The sequence below is a fragment of the Terrapene carolina genome, unplaced genomic scaffold (genome assembly GCF_002925995.2).
Source record: "Terrapene carolina triunguis isolate 2854851 unplaced genomic scaffold, T_m_triunguis-2.0 Scaffold192, whole genome shotgun sequence".
Taxonomy (NCBI): domain Eukaryota; kingdom Metazoa; phylum Chordata; order Testudines; family Emydidae; genus Terrapene; species Terrapene triunguis.
In genome coordinates this window covers 14264674-14282397 of record NW_020664543.1, presented here as the reverse complement: position 1 = coordinate 14282397, position 17724 = coordinate 14264674, and the positions used below count along the sequence as shown (strand labels likewise).

General features: G+C 44.2%; 2 protein-coding genes across 2 annotated transcripts; one reads left to right on the top strand and one right to left on the bottom strand.

Moving 5' to 3' along the window:
• Positions 1–375: 375 nt before the first annotated feature.
• KCTD2 (potassium channel tetramerization domain containing 2) lies at positions 376–11786 on the bottom strand. Its single transcript, XM_024214108.3, has 6 exons — positions 11366–11786; positions 8237–8345; positions 7384–7475; positions 6183–6278; positions 3684–3809; positions 376–2564 (listed from the first exon to the last, which is right to left on the bottom strand). Exons 1-6 carry the CDS (start codon positions 11675–11677, stop codon positions 2535–2537), a joined length of 765 nt encoding a protein of 254 aa, XP_024069876.1. The 5' UTR covers positions 11678–11786; the 3' UTR covers positions 376–2534.
• A 398-nt stretch (positions 11787–12184) lies between these two features.
• ATP5PD (ATP synthase peripheral stalk subunit d) lies at positions 12185–16523 on the top strand. Its single transcript, XM_024214126.2, has 4 exons — positions 12185–12255; positions 13157–13287; positions 14302–14398; positions 16425–16523. Exons 2-4 carry the CDS (start codon positions 13166–13168, stop codon positions 16506–16508), a joined length of 303 nt encoding a protein of 100 aa, XP_024069894.2. The 5' UTR covers positions 12185–12255; positions 13157–13165; the 3' UTR covers positions 16509–16523.
• The last annotated feature ends 1201 nt before the right edge of the window (positions 16524–17724 follow it).

Here is a 17724-nt window from a genome sequence, read left to right as displayed (position 1 = left end):
AAGGTAGGGCGGTAGTCTTTTTCAAACTGCTATTCTGACAGCAGGCACTCCTCAAATGGGCTTCATGAGGCATGGTGTTTTTGATGACCCAAAAAAAGCAATGAGGTATCATTCTGTCAACTCAAATTGTACTGGATTAAAACATCACCCTCCAAGCAAACCTAGCACTGCTTCGTGCCCACCAGCCTGAACAGCAAGTCAGTTGGGCTTGTATTGACTGTGACTGACAGGGCAGCTAAGTTACTCCTGTTATCGTTACTCTGATCTTTCTTGACTAATTCCCAACTTCCCCTTCTCCCTGGGGGGAAAAGAGAGATGGTGATGTGAAGGCTAGTGTGATATGTGGCTTTTATGCTGCTAAACTGCATATATGCATTTTATTTCTCAGTTGTGACTACAAACTGACAATGGCTGGGGATACAAGATACCCATAGATAAGAGCTATATGTACACATCACAGTGTTATTTGGGCCCAGCCAAGGCATCCAGTCCAATCACACCCACACCATTTCATCACATGACAGACAGGGAAGATTGAGGGAGTACGAAAGCTGGATTATTGAGTATGGTGCCACACCAACTGAATTTCAGCAGCCCAAAACTGACACAATGGGAGTTCAGACATTTGGCACAGTCTGTTATCAAGACTAGCTACTACAAGATAATCAACCCTCCTTCCTGAGAAAGAGGTGAAGACCCCACTGGAGGAGGTATGCTGACAGCAGTGTGGGGAAAAGCTGGACTGGAGAGTGTGTGTGGGGGGTATCCCTCTGAATTTCTTTACTGCACCTTGTTCATTGAAAAGGTCATCCATACCCTCAAACCACTGGTCGCTGCCCTCTGCCCCAAGCCAACAAGGAGACAGGATAGGGAACTTCCCTATGCACAAAACACTGACAAGACCACAGTGAGCCCAATTCCTTCAGGGGGAAATCCCACATTCATCAATCCAAACAAGGAATTCTGTGCTCATGGCCTACTCCAGGACCGTCCACTATGGCCTTGCCAATGCCAGTGAATTCCAGTGTACCTGGAACTTTGGTTCAATGGCAGTTTGGGACTCGACTCAAAAGCCCACGTGCCACAGCACTGGGCTACAAAGGACAAAGCCAGGACGAAGGGAAAAACATGCAGCAAATTCCTACGAAATTCCATTTACCAGATAGTAGGGACATGTCACTGCTTAGGGGTGGCACCAATTCATTGAAGGGACCAGTGAGTCCAGTTTGGCTAAAATTAGAATTAAAGAGAGGCACAAACGAACATTTGCACGTCCATTCAAGGCATTCCAAAAAAAGTCACAAAAGTCGACACGTCACTTTGGACAAGAAACATTACAACATTTTGGCAACTTTCACCAAGCCCCCCAAAGTCTCTGCAATGCCCCTTGGTACTTCGGGCTGACCTACTAAAGGTGGGGTAATGAGCAGGCTGCAGATGTGGAATTGCCATATGTAAATAGGGGCTCTCCTCCCCAAACTATCTGATGGATTTAAAACAAACCTACCTGCTTGCTACAGTACAAAATAAAGCCTCCCCTAACTCCTCCTGCTGGGAGAAGACAGCAGGAGATCAAGGGAGTCCATGCTGCTGGAGACAAACAAGGCAAAGCTGAACGTGGCAGCAACAAGTCCCTAACCTGGGTAAATCAAATAACATCATGCCAGGCTAAGATAGAGCTGTGGCAAGGGACTGGAGGGGAAGTGGGACAGGATCCCTGTCACCACTCTCATCCAACCTGGAGAGAATAAAGGACAGAACCATTTACTCTGTCACTAGCATGGGCCAATGTCGATTTTTAAAAATGCATGAAGAGCAATGGGCTTTGGGATATGCCAAGAGCCCATATATAATAGTGCCAGCAGTAGACCCCTCCCCCAAAGCCCACATTAGACAGAAACACAACTGCTCTCCCCACTAGGATTATTTTGTATCGAACTCGGTTCTCAGGAACCTGACAAACAAATACAAAGCAAGAATGAAAAAAGTTTCAGTATAAAAAAGACAGTTCTTGTTTTTGTCACTCATTTCTAAACCCTTTTCATCTGATTTGTGTGGGGCCAACTGGTGGGGAGGAACGCTGCAGGGTATCTCCAAGTTTTCTACTTGATAAACTTGGGCACACAAAATGGCACAGCTCTAATACAAATCCTCTTTCACCTACTCCATCCCACTGGAGGTTGGGCTGACTACACGGGCTCATGGACCTGAGCAACCCTCCCAAAGGCTCTGACTGGGAATCCGGCCCAGCCATTGTTGGAAAAATTCAATACAGCGCCGGCCAAGAAAACAAAAACAAACATTTGAAAAAGGGACTATCCGACTGGAAGAGTCTCTTCTTTCCTTTGTTTCCTGGGATTAGGGGGAAGCCTTTGGTTTTGACCAGAATTATTCTCTGTTGGCAGGACAGGCTCAGCTTTGCTTTGCGTTAGCTCGGTTACTGTACAAGAGCAAGGCTGAACTGCGAAGAAACGCTCTGCCCAGCTAGATTGCCCTTTTGACATCTCGGAGTATAACAGAACCAGACACGTGGATCACATCCGGGATCCTCGCTCCTGAAGAATCTGAAAAGAGAAGGACCAGTGTAATAAAGGTTGAACTTGGACAAATTTGGATATTAGTTCTCATGTTTCGAAAAATGCTATTTGTGTCAATAGGGGAAGGAAAAATTGATGGAGGAGGGGAATGTACAAAGAATCATCAGGAGTGGCCGCTGGTTTTTATATAACTTTTATGAATGACTGATTTCCTTGGAAAAGACAGGCCTGTGCTAAAAACACTTGGCTTTTGGTCACCGCAAGGCATAACAGGCCTGTGCTAAAAACACTTGGCTTTTGGTCATAACATTTATTGTTTGAGGCTGTGTGATCTGTGCATGTTTAAAGATGCATAGTCTTGGTCCATAATGCAATTCTTTCCATTTTTCTACCCAGATACCTCACCCACTCAGATTCAACAGCATGAACTGTAGAAGGATTTTTAAAAAGTATAATATTGTACTTCACAAATGTTAAGACGCAAATTCTAGTCACCTCTGTGAGGTAAGCATTATAACCATTTTACAGTTGGGTTATATGACCTGCCCAAGGCCACAGAGCGTGTATGGCAGAGCTAGGAGTGGAGTGACTAGTTCCAAGGTCTATAGTCAAGATCACTAAACCTATGAGCCTCCCTCAGAACCTTTAGAAAAACTGGAGATAAGAGATGATAAAGCCTCTTCTAGAGACGGGTCAGTTGCATGTAGGAAGTTCAGAAGGATAGTTTCATATTTTTCAGATCCTGATCAAAGGTTGATCAAAGGAAAACAAACAACCTACCTCCTTTACTCCCTGCAATGGCTGTCAGCTAGGAAATGTGATCTGCTTCAATCTTCCTCGTTGTGCTAACCCCTTCTTCCCTCCTTTTTACACATTTAAAAAAAAAAAAGTTCATCTCTTTCCCGTAAAGCTATGGCTCAATGTGAAATGTATGAAGAGCTTTGGATCTGGATAGATTTGCTGTAATGTCATCTAGTAAAACTGCAAATCTTACTGGAGGATGTGGGAGCGGAGGGAAGAGTGAAAGAGAATAAGCGTGTGCAAGGAATTACTACTGTCAACCTCATGGCATCATTAGAGCATAGAGGAATTTCTTTTCTGTGTACGGGGACATTTAAAGACCACTCTCTTAACCAGGCTCCTCACCTTTGCCTTCTCACTAGGTTCGATGACAATGCCATTGGTAGAGTTGTTGAGCTCCCTTGAGACGACACAGAGGAATTCTGCCTGGTCCTCATTTCCATAGTTATAGGAAGATCCAATGCTGATTAGCTGAAGAACAGGAAAATAACCAAGAGGATGTAAGGATTAATGCAGCAATAGCCAATGGACTTTGCTCTGTCCTTGTTATCGCTTTGTGTGTGGCTGGTTGAACCCAGTCAGATCTAAAGTTTCAACAGGACAAAAATCTCTGGGGTCTTAACTTGTGTTATAAGCTTTCCTGTCAAATAGTATGCATATTCTTGGTCCATGACTGGAAGTGCTACAGAGCCCCCTGGTGGTGGCTGAACTCAGGGAAAATTGACTGAAAGGGTAACATGGAAAGCTGTGATGCATTTTCCAATTAATGAAAACATTGAAAATATCTATCACATTTTGCAATACAAACTGTTAAACCTTAGCCAAATACTTCAGAGAATGGATATGCCAGGCAATGTGGGCTCTACAGAAGGAGTCACTCAGTCCAGACGATACACTTGTTTAACGAAATTCTAGGAATACAGCTTCTGACTTTTTGATGCAGAAACACTGGACAGGCAATTTATTTGTCACAAAGGTAGGACAGCATATTCCAACAACTAAAGGACACCTGGCAAACTAGCACAATTCTTTTATAATGATTACATTAAACTGACAGCCTGGAGTAAACAGCATAGCGGTAATTTGTATTTCTCAGCCCTGCTCTTCAGACTAGCCTTGGATTTTACATCCTGAAGAAAAACAGTATGAATCTCGTGTGTATTTTAATGGACACACTAGTTCTGCACAAAGGATTTTAGAAAAGAGAACCTCACACTTATAACAAGGGATAGATGCGGCTCCCTGTCCCCTGAGTATAATAATCATATCCATTGTTCTGTGGGTCTGAAGGAGGATTAGCCAAGCTGTAATAATGGAAATGGCTTGTACAATGAATGAGCTTTAATGGTTGCATTGATTCACTACTGAGGACAAAAGACTTGGTTTTAGGATGTCAATGGACTGTTTTCCCTTTGTATTTTACCACTTGACTGTCTAAACTATAATGAACATAAACAGCTGCACTTCAGACCACAAGTCACTGTGGATACACAGAATCCATGTTAGTTAGGAAAGATATTTAGCAGCTATCTTCCCTACCTCAGCTACACTGCTATTTATACTCGCACTAGCTCTCATTGAGCTAGTGGAGTACGTGTATATGAGCCAAGGAATCGCAGCCCTAGCTCATAGCATAGATATAGCCATAGAGAGAACCTGTCGGGATGACAGGGGAATTGAATTCCTCACCCTGGTTAATCCTTGGTGTCTGTGTTAAGACTGCTAACAAAGAGTAAATAGTGCCAAATGTGATATGGACAGGGGCGGCTCTGTGTTTTGCCGCCCCAAGCATGGCAGTCAGGCGGCTTTCGGCGGCGCGCCCACGGGCGGTCCGCTGGTCACGCTGATTCGGCGGCATGCCTGCGGGAGGTCCGCCGGTGCTTGCCTTTGGTGTCCCCGCTGCGGGACCGGTGGACCTCCCGCAGGCATGCCGCCGAAGGCTGCCTGACTGCCACCCGCACAGGGACCGACAGGCCGCCCCCCGCGGCTTGCCGCCCCAGGCACGTGTTTGCTGCGCTGGTGCCTGGAGCTGCCCCTGGATATGGACACTTGTCCATTGGAAAATGGACACTGAACCATCACATTGGTGACTGCACAGCTAGCAGACAGTCACAGCTTTTGGTCACTACTAAACTGGGCTGGATTTGAATAGATCTAGAAGTGAAGGCTCTATCCTATTAGTCCTATGAGCCATTTGGTGTCCTCCTATTTCATTGCAAACAGATATTGCAGATCTATCTCAGCTACAGTTCAGGAACTGTCATGATCTATAGACCAGCTTGGTGGCTTAAGTTCTTTGTATATCCACACAAGAGAACTGTTTGTGATTTCTGATACCAAAGTTGGGGCTGATTTATGCCCTCGGCAACTCCCTTGAAACATGGCCAAGCAAACTTGTGTTGTAAATGTAGCATCTTTCACATTTGCAGGGCAAGGTATTTCTCATGTCACTCAACACTTCTCTGTGAAGGGGTTGTGCTGCTGGGCTCTGAAGAAAGTAGTTTTCACTTCTCCTGGATCCCATCATTCTCCTTGGATAAAAGCTCCACAGTGGGGCCAGGAAAATGTGGGAGGAGAGAAGAATTTCTTAAGAGTCCGACAAGGATACAAAAGATCTCAAGGGAACATTATTTATTTATGGTTAGGGGTTCAGTAAGCTACTGTTGTTCCCCTGCCAGTTATTCCATATCAGGTGGGCTGATTCTGGATACAGACTCCCCGCCACCAGCAGGAAGGAGTCGTGAGAGGGGTAGTTAAACAGACCTATAAACTCATTCCATATGCTGTTCCCACAGGGGGATCCCTTTCTTTGGATATAGGAATGGCAATCATTGGCAACAGTACCTGTTCAAATTTCCATCCATCAGACATAGTGGACACCATCTGTGTGAGCTCTTCCTCTTGGCACTGCAGGACTCTGTACACATGTTTCACAGGTCCCTAGAGCACCCAGGGAAAAAAACAAAAAGCAGGAATTTTAAAATCAGGAGAGGGAGTTGGCTTAGCGGTGTTTGCTTTCAGATAAAGAAATACAGCTGAGGCTTTAGTGTCTTCTTGTAGGGAAACCTGATCTATTTTGTGCCTTGAGGATTATAATGAAGAGGAAGACTGAGTTGCATAGACTTTCCCAAACTAGTCTACATTATTTTTCCTGGTGAGGGTAGTGAGGATTTTGAGGTGACATTGTCAAAAGCATGTAAATGATAGGAGCCCAAGTCCTCCAGGTGTGTTTTGAAAATTTTACTCGTCTAGTATTGATTCTACAAATTAAAAACAACAGTTCAGCAGCAGCAAAAAGAATTGCAATAAAGAAATACTGAGAGAAGATGCTGTTCTGAGAAGGCTTATATTTGATGGAAATATTAAAGTTGTCTGGGAAGGACAAGAAAAGCATGTCCGTAGATCTCATTTTGTAAATATAATGGGAGAGAAAATCACCCAAGTTCCCTTTCTTAGGGTTGACTTTAGGGAAAGCGCGACCCAGAATTCTAGTAACGTCCCACACCAAGGAAAGGGAAATAGACTACACTGGGCACTCACACAAACTGTTTATGCAACCTAACGTTTTCTGCCAAAATAGTATCACTACACTTTTATTAATTGCAAATTTAATAAAACATATTAAAGCAACTCCCATTCTCTAAATGGGATGCATGGCCCACGTACTCATAAGATCTTTTAGTAGGTCAGCTGGCTAATCTGCTTTTTGGATCGCAAAGTCCCAGCTATTGCCTCTGAGTCCTCATTTTCACGCCTTGTTTCAACTGACCCCATTTCCAGCCCCCTTCAATTCAATTGCTCCTGACCTCTACCTGCAAATATCGGGGAGTAGATTTGAGAGCCTGTGCCAGTAACCATGAAGGATGCGTGCTCTCAATCATGTCGGATCCATCAGAAAGTAGGGACATCCAACTACTTGAGAGACTAGACACCAAGTCTGCGGTCACGTGTCTCACCCTGCAGCACACTGTCCCTCTGTCACACCTTTATAAATGACTGAATCCTGATGACTGAGTTTTTCTACTTAAGTTTTAAGATGCATTACTTGAGAGGTTCTGTTCTCATTGTCCCGTATCCGCTCCTTCACCAGACGCACCAGGGATGCAATATTGTAAAACTCGGCTTCTTCCAGTACCCCTACACAAATCCAAAAGCAGAGGAAGAAATTCTGTTAGTCAACAGAAAACAGAATAAGGACAATTTTATCAAAAGGATGCAGTGCATGGCATCAATTTGTAGTTAACTTTATATTTGCAATCTAAGCCTGTATGTGGTACAATAAATGGATGCAGAATGGATGGTGGTATTGATCTGAGTCTAAGAAAATGCTCTACTCAGATGGTCATAGCCTCCTTATGTGAAAGCATATATCGTCTAACAGAGGCATACTCCCCCTTCTCTAGGATTATAGAAACCCACCAGGCTGTAATACGGAAATTCTGCTCTTTTATTGGAGGCTTTTGGCAAAATAGTTTTAGCCATCTCAGATCAATCTATTTCATCATCTCAGCATATTACAAAAAAGCCATTTATGTCTCTGGATATACAGGACTGCAGTTTTTGAAAAGAGAACAGGAGATCATTCTTAGACAATGTCTCCTCTCTCAAAAAGTACAATTTGCTGTTCAAAGCCAATGAGTTGAGCATAGCAAGGATAGCCTGCATTAAGATCTAGAAGTCTCTGCTTCCAGTATATATCGGCTTCATATTATTCATGAGCGTCTTTGTGGGAATCTAAAAGAAAACCGCATTATTGCGAAATGGAGCTGACACACAAGGCACCATGTTAATGCATTAGGAAGCCTCCACACCCAGACTAGCTCTAAGTAATGACTGGCAAGTCAAACCGTGCCAATGGGGCGTTTACAGTTGTTTGCTCTGCAATAAATGTTTCTTACCTTCTTCTGCCAGCTCCTTGTTTATTATGAGTTTTCCATGTCGGAGGTAGTTCAGGATCGGCCCAAAATAAGTGGGATCCCTGTCGATGAGATATGCCCCTGTCTCATCCTGTGAAACATACATGGGAGTCAAGCTAGATGCCTCTCTACACTGGGACTCCTAAAATTACTAACCCCTCCTGAAGCTGTATTGGTGTTAACAATGATGAGAAAACTTTGCAAAATTTCTGTAGCATAGACAGGCCCATGTTTGCAATGTTGAGTAGTGTTTGGGGTGGGGAAGGTCGGAATGTGGCAAGTGAGCCTGTCTACGCTAATTTTCTTTCTGCAACTTCTGATCCAGCATGAGTACCTGTTAAAGGGATGGTTAAAGTGAACCAGAGAAGTTGGTGTGTGGGAGCAATAGCATGAAACAGATCATCCTGATCACAGGAATTGGGTTTTCTTTCATGTAAAAAGAAGAGGCAACTCCAATTTTTTTTTTTAATAACCTTCTGTTTATATAAATGGCAAACTCCTAAACTCCTTTTTATTTATCTGAAAATTACACCAAGGCCAAAGGACCCTTTGGGAATCAGGCAATCTCCACAATGCAAATTAGCGTCAGCTCTAAAATTTAACTACATTGAAATGGCTCTTGTTCCATAAAATGCATCTTTAGAACAAAACTTCCTTGCACATAGTCCAAATCTCAGCTTATCACTTAAGATACAGATTTCACATTTTACTCATTTCTCTCTCTAAATCATATTTCCATAGATACAGTCCTTGTTAATCTTTATTTCAAATCTCTATCTTTATATACCATGCTGGATTCAGTGTGTCTGTATGTACCAATTCATCTCTTAGATGCGACTACTAGCACAAATATCTGCTCCTAAAGCACCAAATGCTACTGATGAGGTTTAGAAATAAATAATATTTCTACAGTACTTTACAGACAAATAAGATAGTCCGTGACCTGAATATATTAAAACTTTAGAACATAATCTTGCGAACTCTATCTCAAAGGAGTCAATGGGGCCTACTCTTATGAGTATTTGCTGGAGTGGGCCCAATATTTAGACAATGTGATAATGGACAGCAATAAACAATTAGGGTTGGGGGGAGGGTTACAATAAGGTAAAGTGTTTGTCTTGGTGATTCCAATATTTATTGATATTGAAATTTTAAAAATATTTGACTGTTTATGAACTAAGCCCCAAATCCTATAACTGGATCCATGCAGGCAGACCCGAAACCTAGGCACCTTAAGGGACAAGTGCTTTTTCCTATAAATCAAAATAAACAAAAATGTAGGTCACAGTAGCACTCACTCAGCACTGTGACAACAGGGACAAATGTTATTGCTCCTACAAAAACTGCAGTCTTTTTATGTCAGTCTGCTTTTTGTTTCTGTGACTTGTTCAATCAGAAAACAAAATAATGCTTCTGAGGAAATTAAAGAAAACTAAGATACACATAACCCAGGCCTCATTGCAAATTATTAATGGTTTACATCTCCTCTAGACAACATGTTGATTTCTAAACTATGCATCAGACACTTAGCGCACCTCCTTATTTTTTCACTTCTTAAAATCAACACTGCAATAACAAGTTAGATCTATGTAGGGCCTTTCACAGTGCACAACATGGTAAGATTATCAACAATTAATAGGTGAAAGAAAACATTTCTTTCCCACACATGATTTAGTTGGGGATTGGTCCTGCTTTGAGCAGGGGGTTGGACTAGATGACCTCCTGAGGTCCCTTCCAACCCTGATAGTCTATGATTCTATGAACCAAGTTTAATGTGTTGACACAGAACAACACAGACCTTTTAGAAATACTTTGACGCAGCAAGCATTCGTGATCATTACAAGTAGGTCACAGTGCTGTTTTTAAACATCACAGAATAGTTCATCTTATTTTGTTCATTGAGCAAATTAGGTGCTACTGAGATTGGGGCAGTCTGCTGTACAGCAGAATAAATGTTTTTTTCCTGAACCCCTTCTTACTCTGTACTGAGATACTAAGGTAATGGGAACTATTATAAATACCTTAAACAGATTATTTGACAAGTAGGAATTTTAACTCCTGATTAATCTTGTAGCTGGGAGGAAGGAGTATTTATTTAATTCTGTATCTAATCTCTCTGTAAAGTGTTTTGTGATAATTATATAAAGAATATTCTAGAAAAAAAAGATTGTAGTTACCAACATATTGATTCATTTGTGAAATTCCCAGTAGGGGTAGGAGGTTGAAATCTGAGTTCTCAAAGCCACAGACCAAAGTAAATAGCGTATATTAATACACTTAGTAAGTAATAAAGCAAACCACAGAAGAATATAAAGAAAAGGAGAAATGACAAATATATTCCTAGGCTGAGAAAAGTTACTAAATACTTAGATCTAGAGAACAGACAAGTGTTTTATAATTGATGAGGACTTCCCCAAACTCATTAGTCCTCATAAATAAGTCATTGTTTAGGTGCAGCCTAAAGGATTTGGGGGTATGTGATACACTGATGGGTGTTGAGTACACATGGGTGTGGGAAACAAAGCTGGTAGTTAGTGTTGTGATGTGGGTATAGCCGTAGTGGAAGAGTATGGGGGAGGGTAAGAGATTGTCTGTCTAGCTCCTTTTATGACAGCAGATGTAGCAGAGGAAAGATTTATGCGCACAGCAGATGATCTGGATGAGAGGGGTACGGTTGGTGTTTATGCTGGGTGAATAAATGCCCACAGCTTCAACCCCTTCAAGTTGTCTGATCTGAACTGGGTCCCCTCCTCCCCAGCAGAAATAGCCCAAAGCCTAGATTGGTGTGTGCGCGAGAGGAGCCTGCGGTGACTGGAGGGGGCGTTAGAGGCTGTAGGGACACACTGCCCCCCGCTATTTTGGGGTGGTGGTTATGACTAACACGGATTAAGTGTGGTTGCGTGTGTATGTGGACGCTGCAGTCCTGCTATTTCCTGGCGGAAGGGGGGGACACTGACCGCTCTGTATCTCTAGCGGGGGGCAGGTTAGTCAGTTCGGGGGGAAGGGATGAAGCTTCCGTGAGGGTGCGATCGGGATTGTGGTCTCCATAGGAGTTTGCACGGCGTCGGGGGTTCATATGGCGCCCGTTGCCCGCCCCGCGCAGCCCCTCACCTTGTCCGAGCCCAGCTCGGGCCCGTCCTGGCAGCAGAGGCGGCACAGGAAGGACTTGGGCTCCCGACACAGGGTCTGCCGGGTGCTCACGAAGTATGTGCCGCCCACATTGAGCCGGACCCACTTGGAGCCGGAGCCAGACCTGTCCGCGACGGGCGGCTCGGAGCTACGCGGGGACAACCCCCCTCCGGAACAGGCAGGCCCGGCCAGGCGGGGGCTCGGCGGCCCGGGAGGAACCGGGATGCCCCCCAGTACCGGGCTGGGCGTACGGCCCCGGGGCGGCCCATCCCCGGCCGCCATCAGCTCCGCCATCCTGGACCGTGACTTCGTGGGGAGTCCCAGGCGAGGGCGGCCACCCTCGCTCAGCGCTGGGGGGAGAGCTGGGTCCGGCGCCCGGCAGCCATCGCTTCCCTCACAACTGTTCCCCTCCTCCCAGGAAGAGCCGGACTTGACTTCCGGGTCACCAGCGGCCTCCCCGTCACACCAAAATCCTCCCGCGACGCACACAAACCAATGGCTGTGTTAAGGGGGGGATCCCCAGGCGCAAGGCGGTAAAGAAAAACACAGGAATACAATATAATATAATAGGCAACCCCTGAGGAAGAGCGGAATATTAGTTCCGGGGCAACCGGAAGTGAGTAGGGGACATGCCCCTGGAAAACTCGGAATTTTGGAGACTGGCGGTTGAAATGAAGAGTAAAAGGGAGGGGAAGATTTTTTGAAATTATATTGCTGTTAAAAGAGCCGTTGAGAATCATTTCCGGGTTGTCTAAGGGGGGGTGGGAGGAGAGTGCGAGTGAGTCCTTCCGGGGGCACCGGGCTATGATTGGTTGGCGTCGGACCGGGTTTCCGGAGGGTGCCTAGTAGCAGGGTGGTGGCGGTCGCTGAAGGTGAGACTAACCCGGGTGGTTTGGGTTGGGGTGAAGACCCCGGCACGGGCGGCGCTGCGTGTCTGGGGTGGGGGGGGACTCTGCATAGCAGGGCGGTGTGTCCGACTGGCCCTGCCTGGGGAGGGGAGTGGGGAGGCGGGCGGGCGGGCGCAGCCGGTGCTCGGATCCTGTCCCCTCCCCCGAGCTGTGCCGGGTTGGGGGGGACTCGGGTCTGGGGGGGGAGGAGGAGGAGGGGGGGTGGTGGTGAGTCGAGGAGCACTTTCTCCCCTGAGTCAAACCTCCGATGATGTCCCCGCTTGGCGTTAGAAGTGGCTTTGTGGTGCTGCCTTTCAGGTGAGAGGTGGCGGGACTTGATGGTCTGTCGTGGCCCCTTCCAGCCCTTAATCTGTCTGATAATTCTGTTAAATCAATGTAGTGATCAGTGGTGACAATCAAAGTTCCCGTAGCGAGAGCAGGGTGATATCTGGAGCCTGACTCTGTGGCTCAGTAACCACACGTTGGTTATTATAATTCCAGTAACTAGGTAGAGTAGCCTTTACTTTGTCTTAAATAGTTTCATAGTGTTGCTGTGTGCTGCCATGTTCCACCCCAGGAATGACTGCATTTGAGTCCTGTTGAAATGAACTCTGTATATCTTATCTAGCAAAGCGAAGTATTGTGGTGCTCAATTATTGCTTGTAAAGTGTTTCTCTCTTCTCAGCAACATAAGAAATGCGAAGTGTTGTTATGAGCATTACTCTTGGTGGGAGTCAATAGAGTGAGTGCAATTGCAGCAAAGAGATAGCTGAAGTGATGTTTCAGTTGATGAAATACCCAGACTTTTACACTGATGAAAATAAACTTGCCTGTTCTTCTAGATTCCTCTTCAAATTTAAGTTTCTTTGCTGTTTTATTTTTCTAGAACACAAAAATGGCAGGTCGCAGAGCTGCTCTGAAAGCGATTGACTGGATGGCATTTGCAGAGAGAGTACCTCCCAATCAGAAAGCTATATTTAATGCCCTGAAAACACGCAGCGATGCTCTTTCAGCCAAGTGAGTATATTTCAGTGTGAAAAGGTTGCTCTGGCGAGAAGACGGTGGCATTAGCAATTCAGCACTGGCAGTCCATGTGTAAACCAATGTAAAAATAGTTTGAAGTGCTATTCTCATAACTGTGTGCCTGCCATAAGGATGTTAAAATAATTGTCTTAATTCTTCACGATAAAGCCTGCTTTTTTTCTTTTTTTTTTAAGCCAAATTCTGCTTTCTCTTGATCTTCTCCATAGTGCTACAGTGGCTATAATGTTAGTGGGAGTCCTGAGAGAGGTTACATTTGGTCTGATCAAAAAAGTCTTTTAAAAAATGTTTGACTTGTTGCCAAATCTTGCTATAAAAAATAGTGAATCCTATTGGACGTTAGCTTTGCTATTGCTAGATGCACATGTTGTTTGACATGCAGCTAAGATTTGGCCTTCACTTACAATTTATACCTGCATTGCTATGTCGGTCGGGCGTGTGAAAAATATACACCCCGCTAGTGACATAGTTAGGCTGACAAAACCCTCAGTGTAGATACAGATATGCTGACAGAAGGGCCTTTTGTCAGCATGCTAGCATGGCTGAGGGAGGTGGTGTTCCTACGCTGGACAAAAACCTTTGTCTACACTGGGGGCTGTGCCAGCACAGGTTCTGTAGTGTAGATACAGCTAAAATGCCATTGCTTATTGTCTTTCTTTTTTTTTTTTTAAACACTTTGTCAGCCTTGCAAAACTGTAATGAAAACAAACCATTCCATTCACAAACTCTCCTTGCCTGCTCCTACCATGTTCATGATGAAAAAACTGAGAGTATCGTACTTGCCCATCCACCAAAAAAAAAAAAAGCAATATTGCCATTTCCGTGTTAATGACAAGTGAAAATATTGGCAACTAAAATTAGTGTAGTTGCTACCCTGGGGCCTGATGATGGGTGGGACAATGGATACTGCAGAGTTGCCTGGTGTGGAACTGGGAGCTCTCTGAAATTACTGGGGGTTGTTCTATCAGCTGTTCTGCTCCACCTGTACAGGTTGACCTCCTTGCCAGAGAAGCCCCCAGCTATTGATTGGGTTTATTACAAGACTGGAGTTGCTAAGGCTGGCATGGTGGATGAGTTTGAAAAGAAGGTGAGATTCTCGTCCTCAATTAGATATTGTTGCTGTTTTGAAATCCAAGTGGAGGCTGCTCATATCTGATGCACAAGACACAGAACTGGGAACTTTTCCTTTAGCAGGCTGCTAGGTGAGATTATTAGGATGTATTGGCCCAGATCCTGTGCTGTGGTGTGCAGCTGCTTTGCATCACACTGCTAGCACAAAAGTTGGCATAACTAAAAACAGGAGGGGTCATTTTAGAGGAGGGGGATCCTCCAGTGGCATAAAGCTAATGCTTTTTCTCTTACAGCCTGTATAGGTTTTCCCGGCTGTAGGTGTAGAAGTGGCCTGAGGAAAGAGTATATGGTCAGAGCTTTTCTATTCTCTGCTGATTCCCAACTGCCGTATTAGCCTCTTGAGACTTTTAGTAGTCTGCGTAATTTAGAGCAGCGTGATGTATGCTCTGATACTTGCCTGCATGCAGCTGGTCCAGTAGTGAAAAGGCCACCTTTGTACACCTCTATCACATTCTGAGCTGTGCTGTGTTCTCCTTGGCTGTGGCCAAGGCCTGGCCCAGAAGCCTACTGGAGTAAAATTTTGCAAATAAACTATTGAATGAGGTGTGATGGCTTGAGAAATGGAACAGTCTCTCCCCAGAGAGCACAGAGTTAACATCCGTTCAACCCTTGCCATTGAAGGGCAGGAAGTAAAAAGCACTGTTAACTCCCCGAAGTGGTGTGGTAATAAGACTAATCCCATGAAGTGGATGTTAACTTCTTTTTTTTTTTTTTTTAATAAATGGGCATTGGGCAAATAAGCAGTGACTTGCCCAGTATCACGTAGGGCAGTGGTTCCCAAACTGGGGTTCGTGAACCGCTGGGGGTTCGCGAAATGTTACAGGGGGTTCTCGGGGGAAAAAATTCCCTAATGGCGGACAGAGCTGTCCCTAGGGACCGCTGGCAGCATGGGGCCAGCAGCCCAGAGCCCCTGGACTTCCAAGAGCTAAGCTGATGAAAGCAAGCAAATCTATCACACTGAGGAGATTTAAACTTCAAGACTCCTTATAAGAAATGGAAAGGGAAGTGGATATTTTTTGCTGTTTTTAAAATTAAATAGGCAGCTAGTATTGATTTTAAAATGATTATGAAGAACAAGTTTAAGCTTTGTTGTAACGTGCGTTGTTTGCCTGGACTGCTCAAGACCTGAGTCTTGTGTAGGAGGAACTCTTTGAGTTGGCTTCTTAAATACCTTCATGCTGTTTCACATCTGATACTCCTTGATGAAACATAGGAGCCTTGTCTTATAACAGGCTTATTCAAAGTGATACAAGCTACAAAAGTGAGATCTTGGAAGAGTGTTGCCGTTTTCATAATGTAATAAAAATACTGTAATGATAATTAAATTAATAATAAATAGTGTGTAATAAGCATGTCATAAAAACAAATTTTATATTTCCAAGATCACTGCTTTTATAATTTATACTCTGGAGAAGATCCTTGGAAATATTCATTTTTAGGAGGGGGTTCACGAGACTTGACATTTTAGTGAAAGGGTTGTTAAAGTTTGGGAACCACTGACATAGGGGGTTGGTGTCCGAGCTGGAATTAGAACATAGCAGTTCTTGGCTCCTGGCCCTCTGCTCAGTCCACAAGGACCCACTGACCTTTAGAGGAATTCAGGAGCTTCTTTTTCATCTGTATAACTTGACTTAGTTTGTGGGACAAGATAGTAACCCTTTGGCATTAGATTGTTAATGCTTCCATACAGCACCATGTTTTGGCTCTGTACAAGACTACCAGCATCCTGGTGACAGTGTAGTGCTGAGTAAGTTGTGTACATATGAGAGACAACCAACACTATTTGTGAAGCTGGCATCAAGTTGAGTTGATTGGTGACCTACTGCAGGAAGCCAGTTCACTTGGAAGGGTCCGAGAGTGTTTTTGGGGAGACCAAAGTGCACTAGTCTGGCTACTGGGGAAATATTAGCTCTGGGAGCATGTAGGACTTTTAACGGAATTGAGAGGCAACACATTTAGAATTTTATTTTTTGAATTTACAGTACAATGCACTAAAGGTTCCTGAGCCTGTGGACACACAAACAGACCAGATAAATGCCCAGGAGCAGGAAGCTGTAAGTATTTAAAAACTCTTCCCTGCCACACGGTTTCTCTTTGATCTTTGTGGAGGTATAGAATAATTCTGACTTGGAGTCTGCTGGTGGGTTTGTGCTGAGGTGCAGGAGCTGCAAGTCTGGGTTTGTGCATATAGGCAGCTTTTGAGCAAGAATAGGTTCTCTCCACCTATCCATGACCACACTTGGGGATTTAGAGTCTGGGACTGGATTGTGGTTCTGCTTGCTCTTCTGGTGTAATACACTAATGTCAAGCTTAAGACAAAGGCAACCGAACTCTGATCAACTGAGGATCATATTGGCCTCTTGTCAGCAGCCCAGAGGATGCACCTATGTTGAATAAAATAGGCCTGACTCCTTTTTAATGTGGAGTTGGTGTTCTTGGAGACTGCAGGGGTCAAGATGGAGCATTGCGTAGTGGGACTTCTATTCTATGGGTTCATCCTCTGTGTGAAAGAGGAGGGTGGGTGTAACATAAACTCCACTCAGGTCATTGCTCAGGTCATTGATGTTGTCTTTAGCCTGAGAATTTATCACCCTCAAGAGCTCCTTGTGGCTTCCTGTTACAGAATGTGTTTGCCTAAAAACTTCTAGATCACTAGAGTCTTGTAAATCCGCTGTTCCAAACAAGTTTGAACAAAGCGGCTTACATGACATTTTTGTAACACTTAGCCACAGAGGCTGAAGCCTATGGCTTAGGGAGTTTACCTGACTTCAGACTCTCCCTTCAATCTCTTCAAAAAAGGAGGAGTGGAATCCACTTCCTAACTGATCAGTGCAACAGGGAATGGTAACTTCAAACCTCTCTCCATCTTTCCAGGTTTGGGGAGCAAAATCACTTAGTAGTTGTTACAAGTAACACCTAAGATAGATCGTTTTGTTTACTATAACAGAAAGAAGTTATTTCTTCAGTTTCTTTTGTGCTTTTGAAAGCACTTTGGGGAAATGATTAAACTGAGTATGCACTTAGTCAATTTCCCTCTTGTATCTCACATAGCAACAGGGGAGAGAGAACTTGTATTAGAAAACAAACCGTTATTGTAAACCCACAAAAATTGCAAGGAGAATCAGGGGCAGGTATAGGGCTTGGAATTACTTTTACCTGTTTTTATTTAAAGCAGATGCTATTTTAAGGTCAGTGTCTCTTTAATGAAGAGGTAAGATGAGAATGGTGACTCTCTCTAAAGTGAAATAGGATGAGAGTCACAGCTTCAGTGCAGGAATCAAT

Bases quoted from the DNA above. Each gene is read 5' to 3' on its own strand.
- KCTD2 (XM_024214108.3), bottom strand. From the start codon at position 11,677: ATGGCGGAGCTGATGGCGGCCGGGGATGGGCCGCCCCGGGGCCGTACG. The intron at 3,810-6,182 runs GTACTGTTGCCA...CCTGTTCTTCAG, and splicing joins ATGGATGGAAATTTGAACAG to CTAATCAGCATTGGATCTTC. The intron at 2,565-3,683 runs GTGAGGAGCCTG...TTCTCTTTTCAG, and splicing joins AACCTAGTGAGAAGGCAAAG to ATTCTTCAGGAGCGAGGATC.
- ATP5PD (XM_024214126.2), top strand. From the start codon at position 13,166: ATGGCAGGTCGCAGAGCTGCTCTGAAAGCGATTGACTGGATGGCATTT. The intron at 13,288-14,301 runs GTGAGTATATTT...CCACCTGTACAG, and splicing joins AGCGATGCTCTTTCAGCCAA to GTTGACCTCCTTGCCAGAGA. The intron at 14,399-16,424 runs GTGAGATTCTCG...TTGAATTTACAG, and splicing joins TGGATGAGTTTGAAAAGAAG to TACAATGCACTAAAGGTTCC.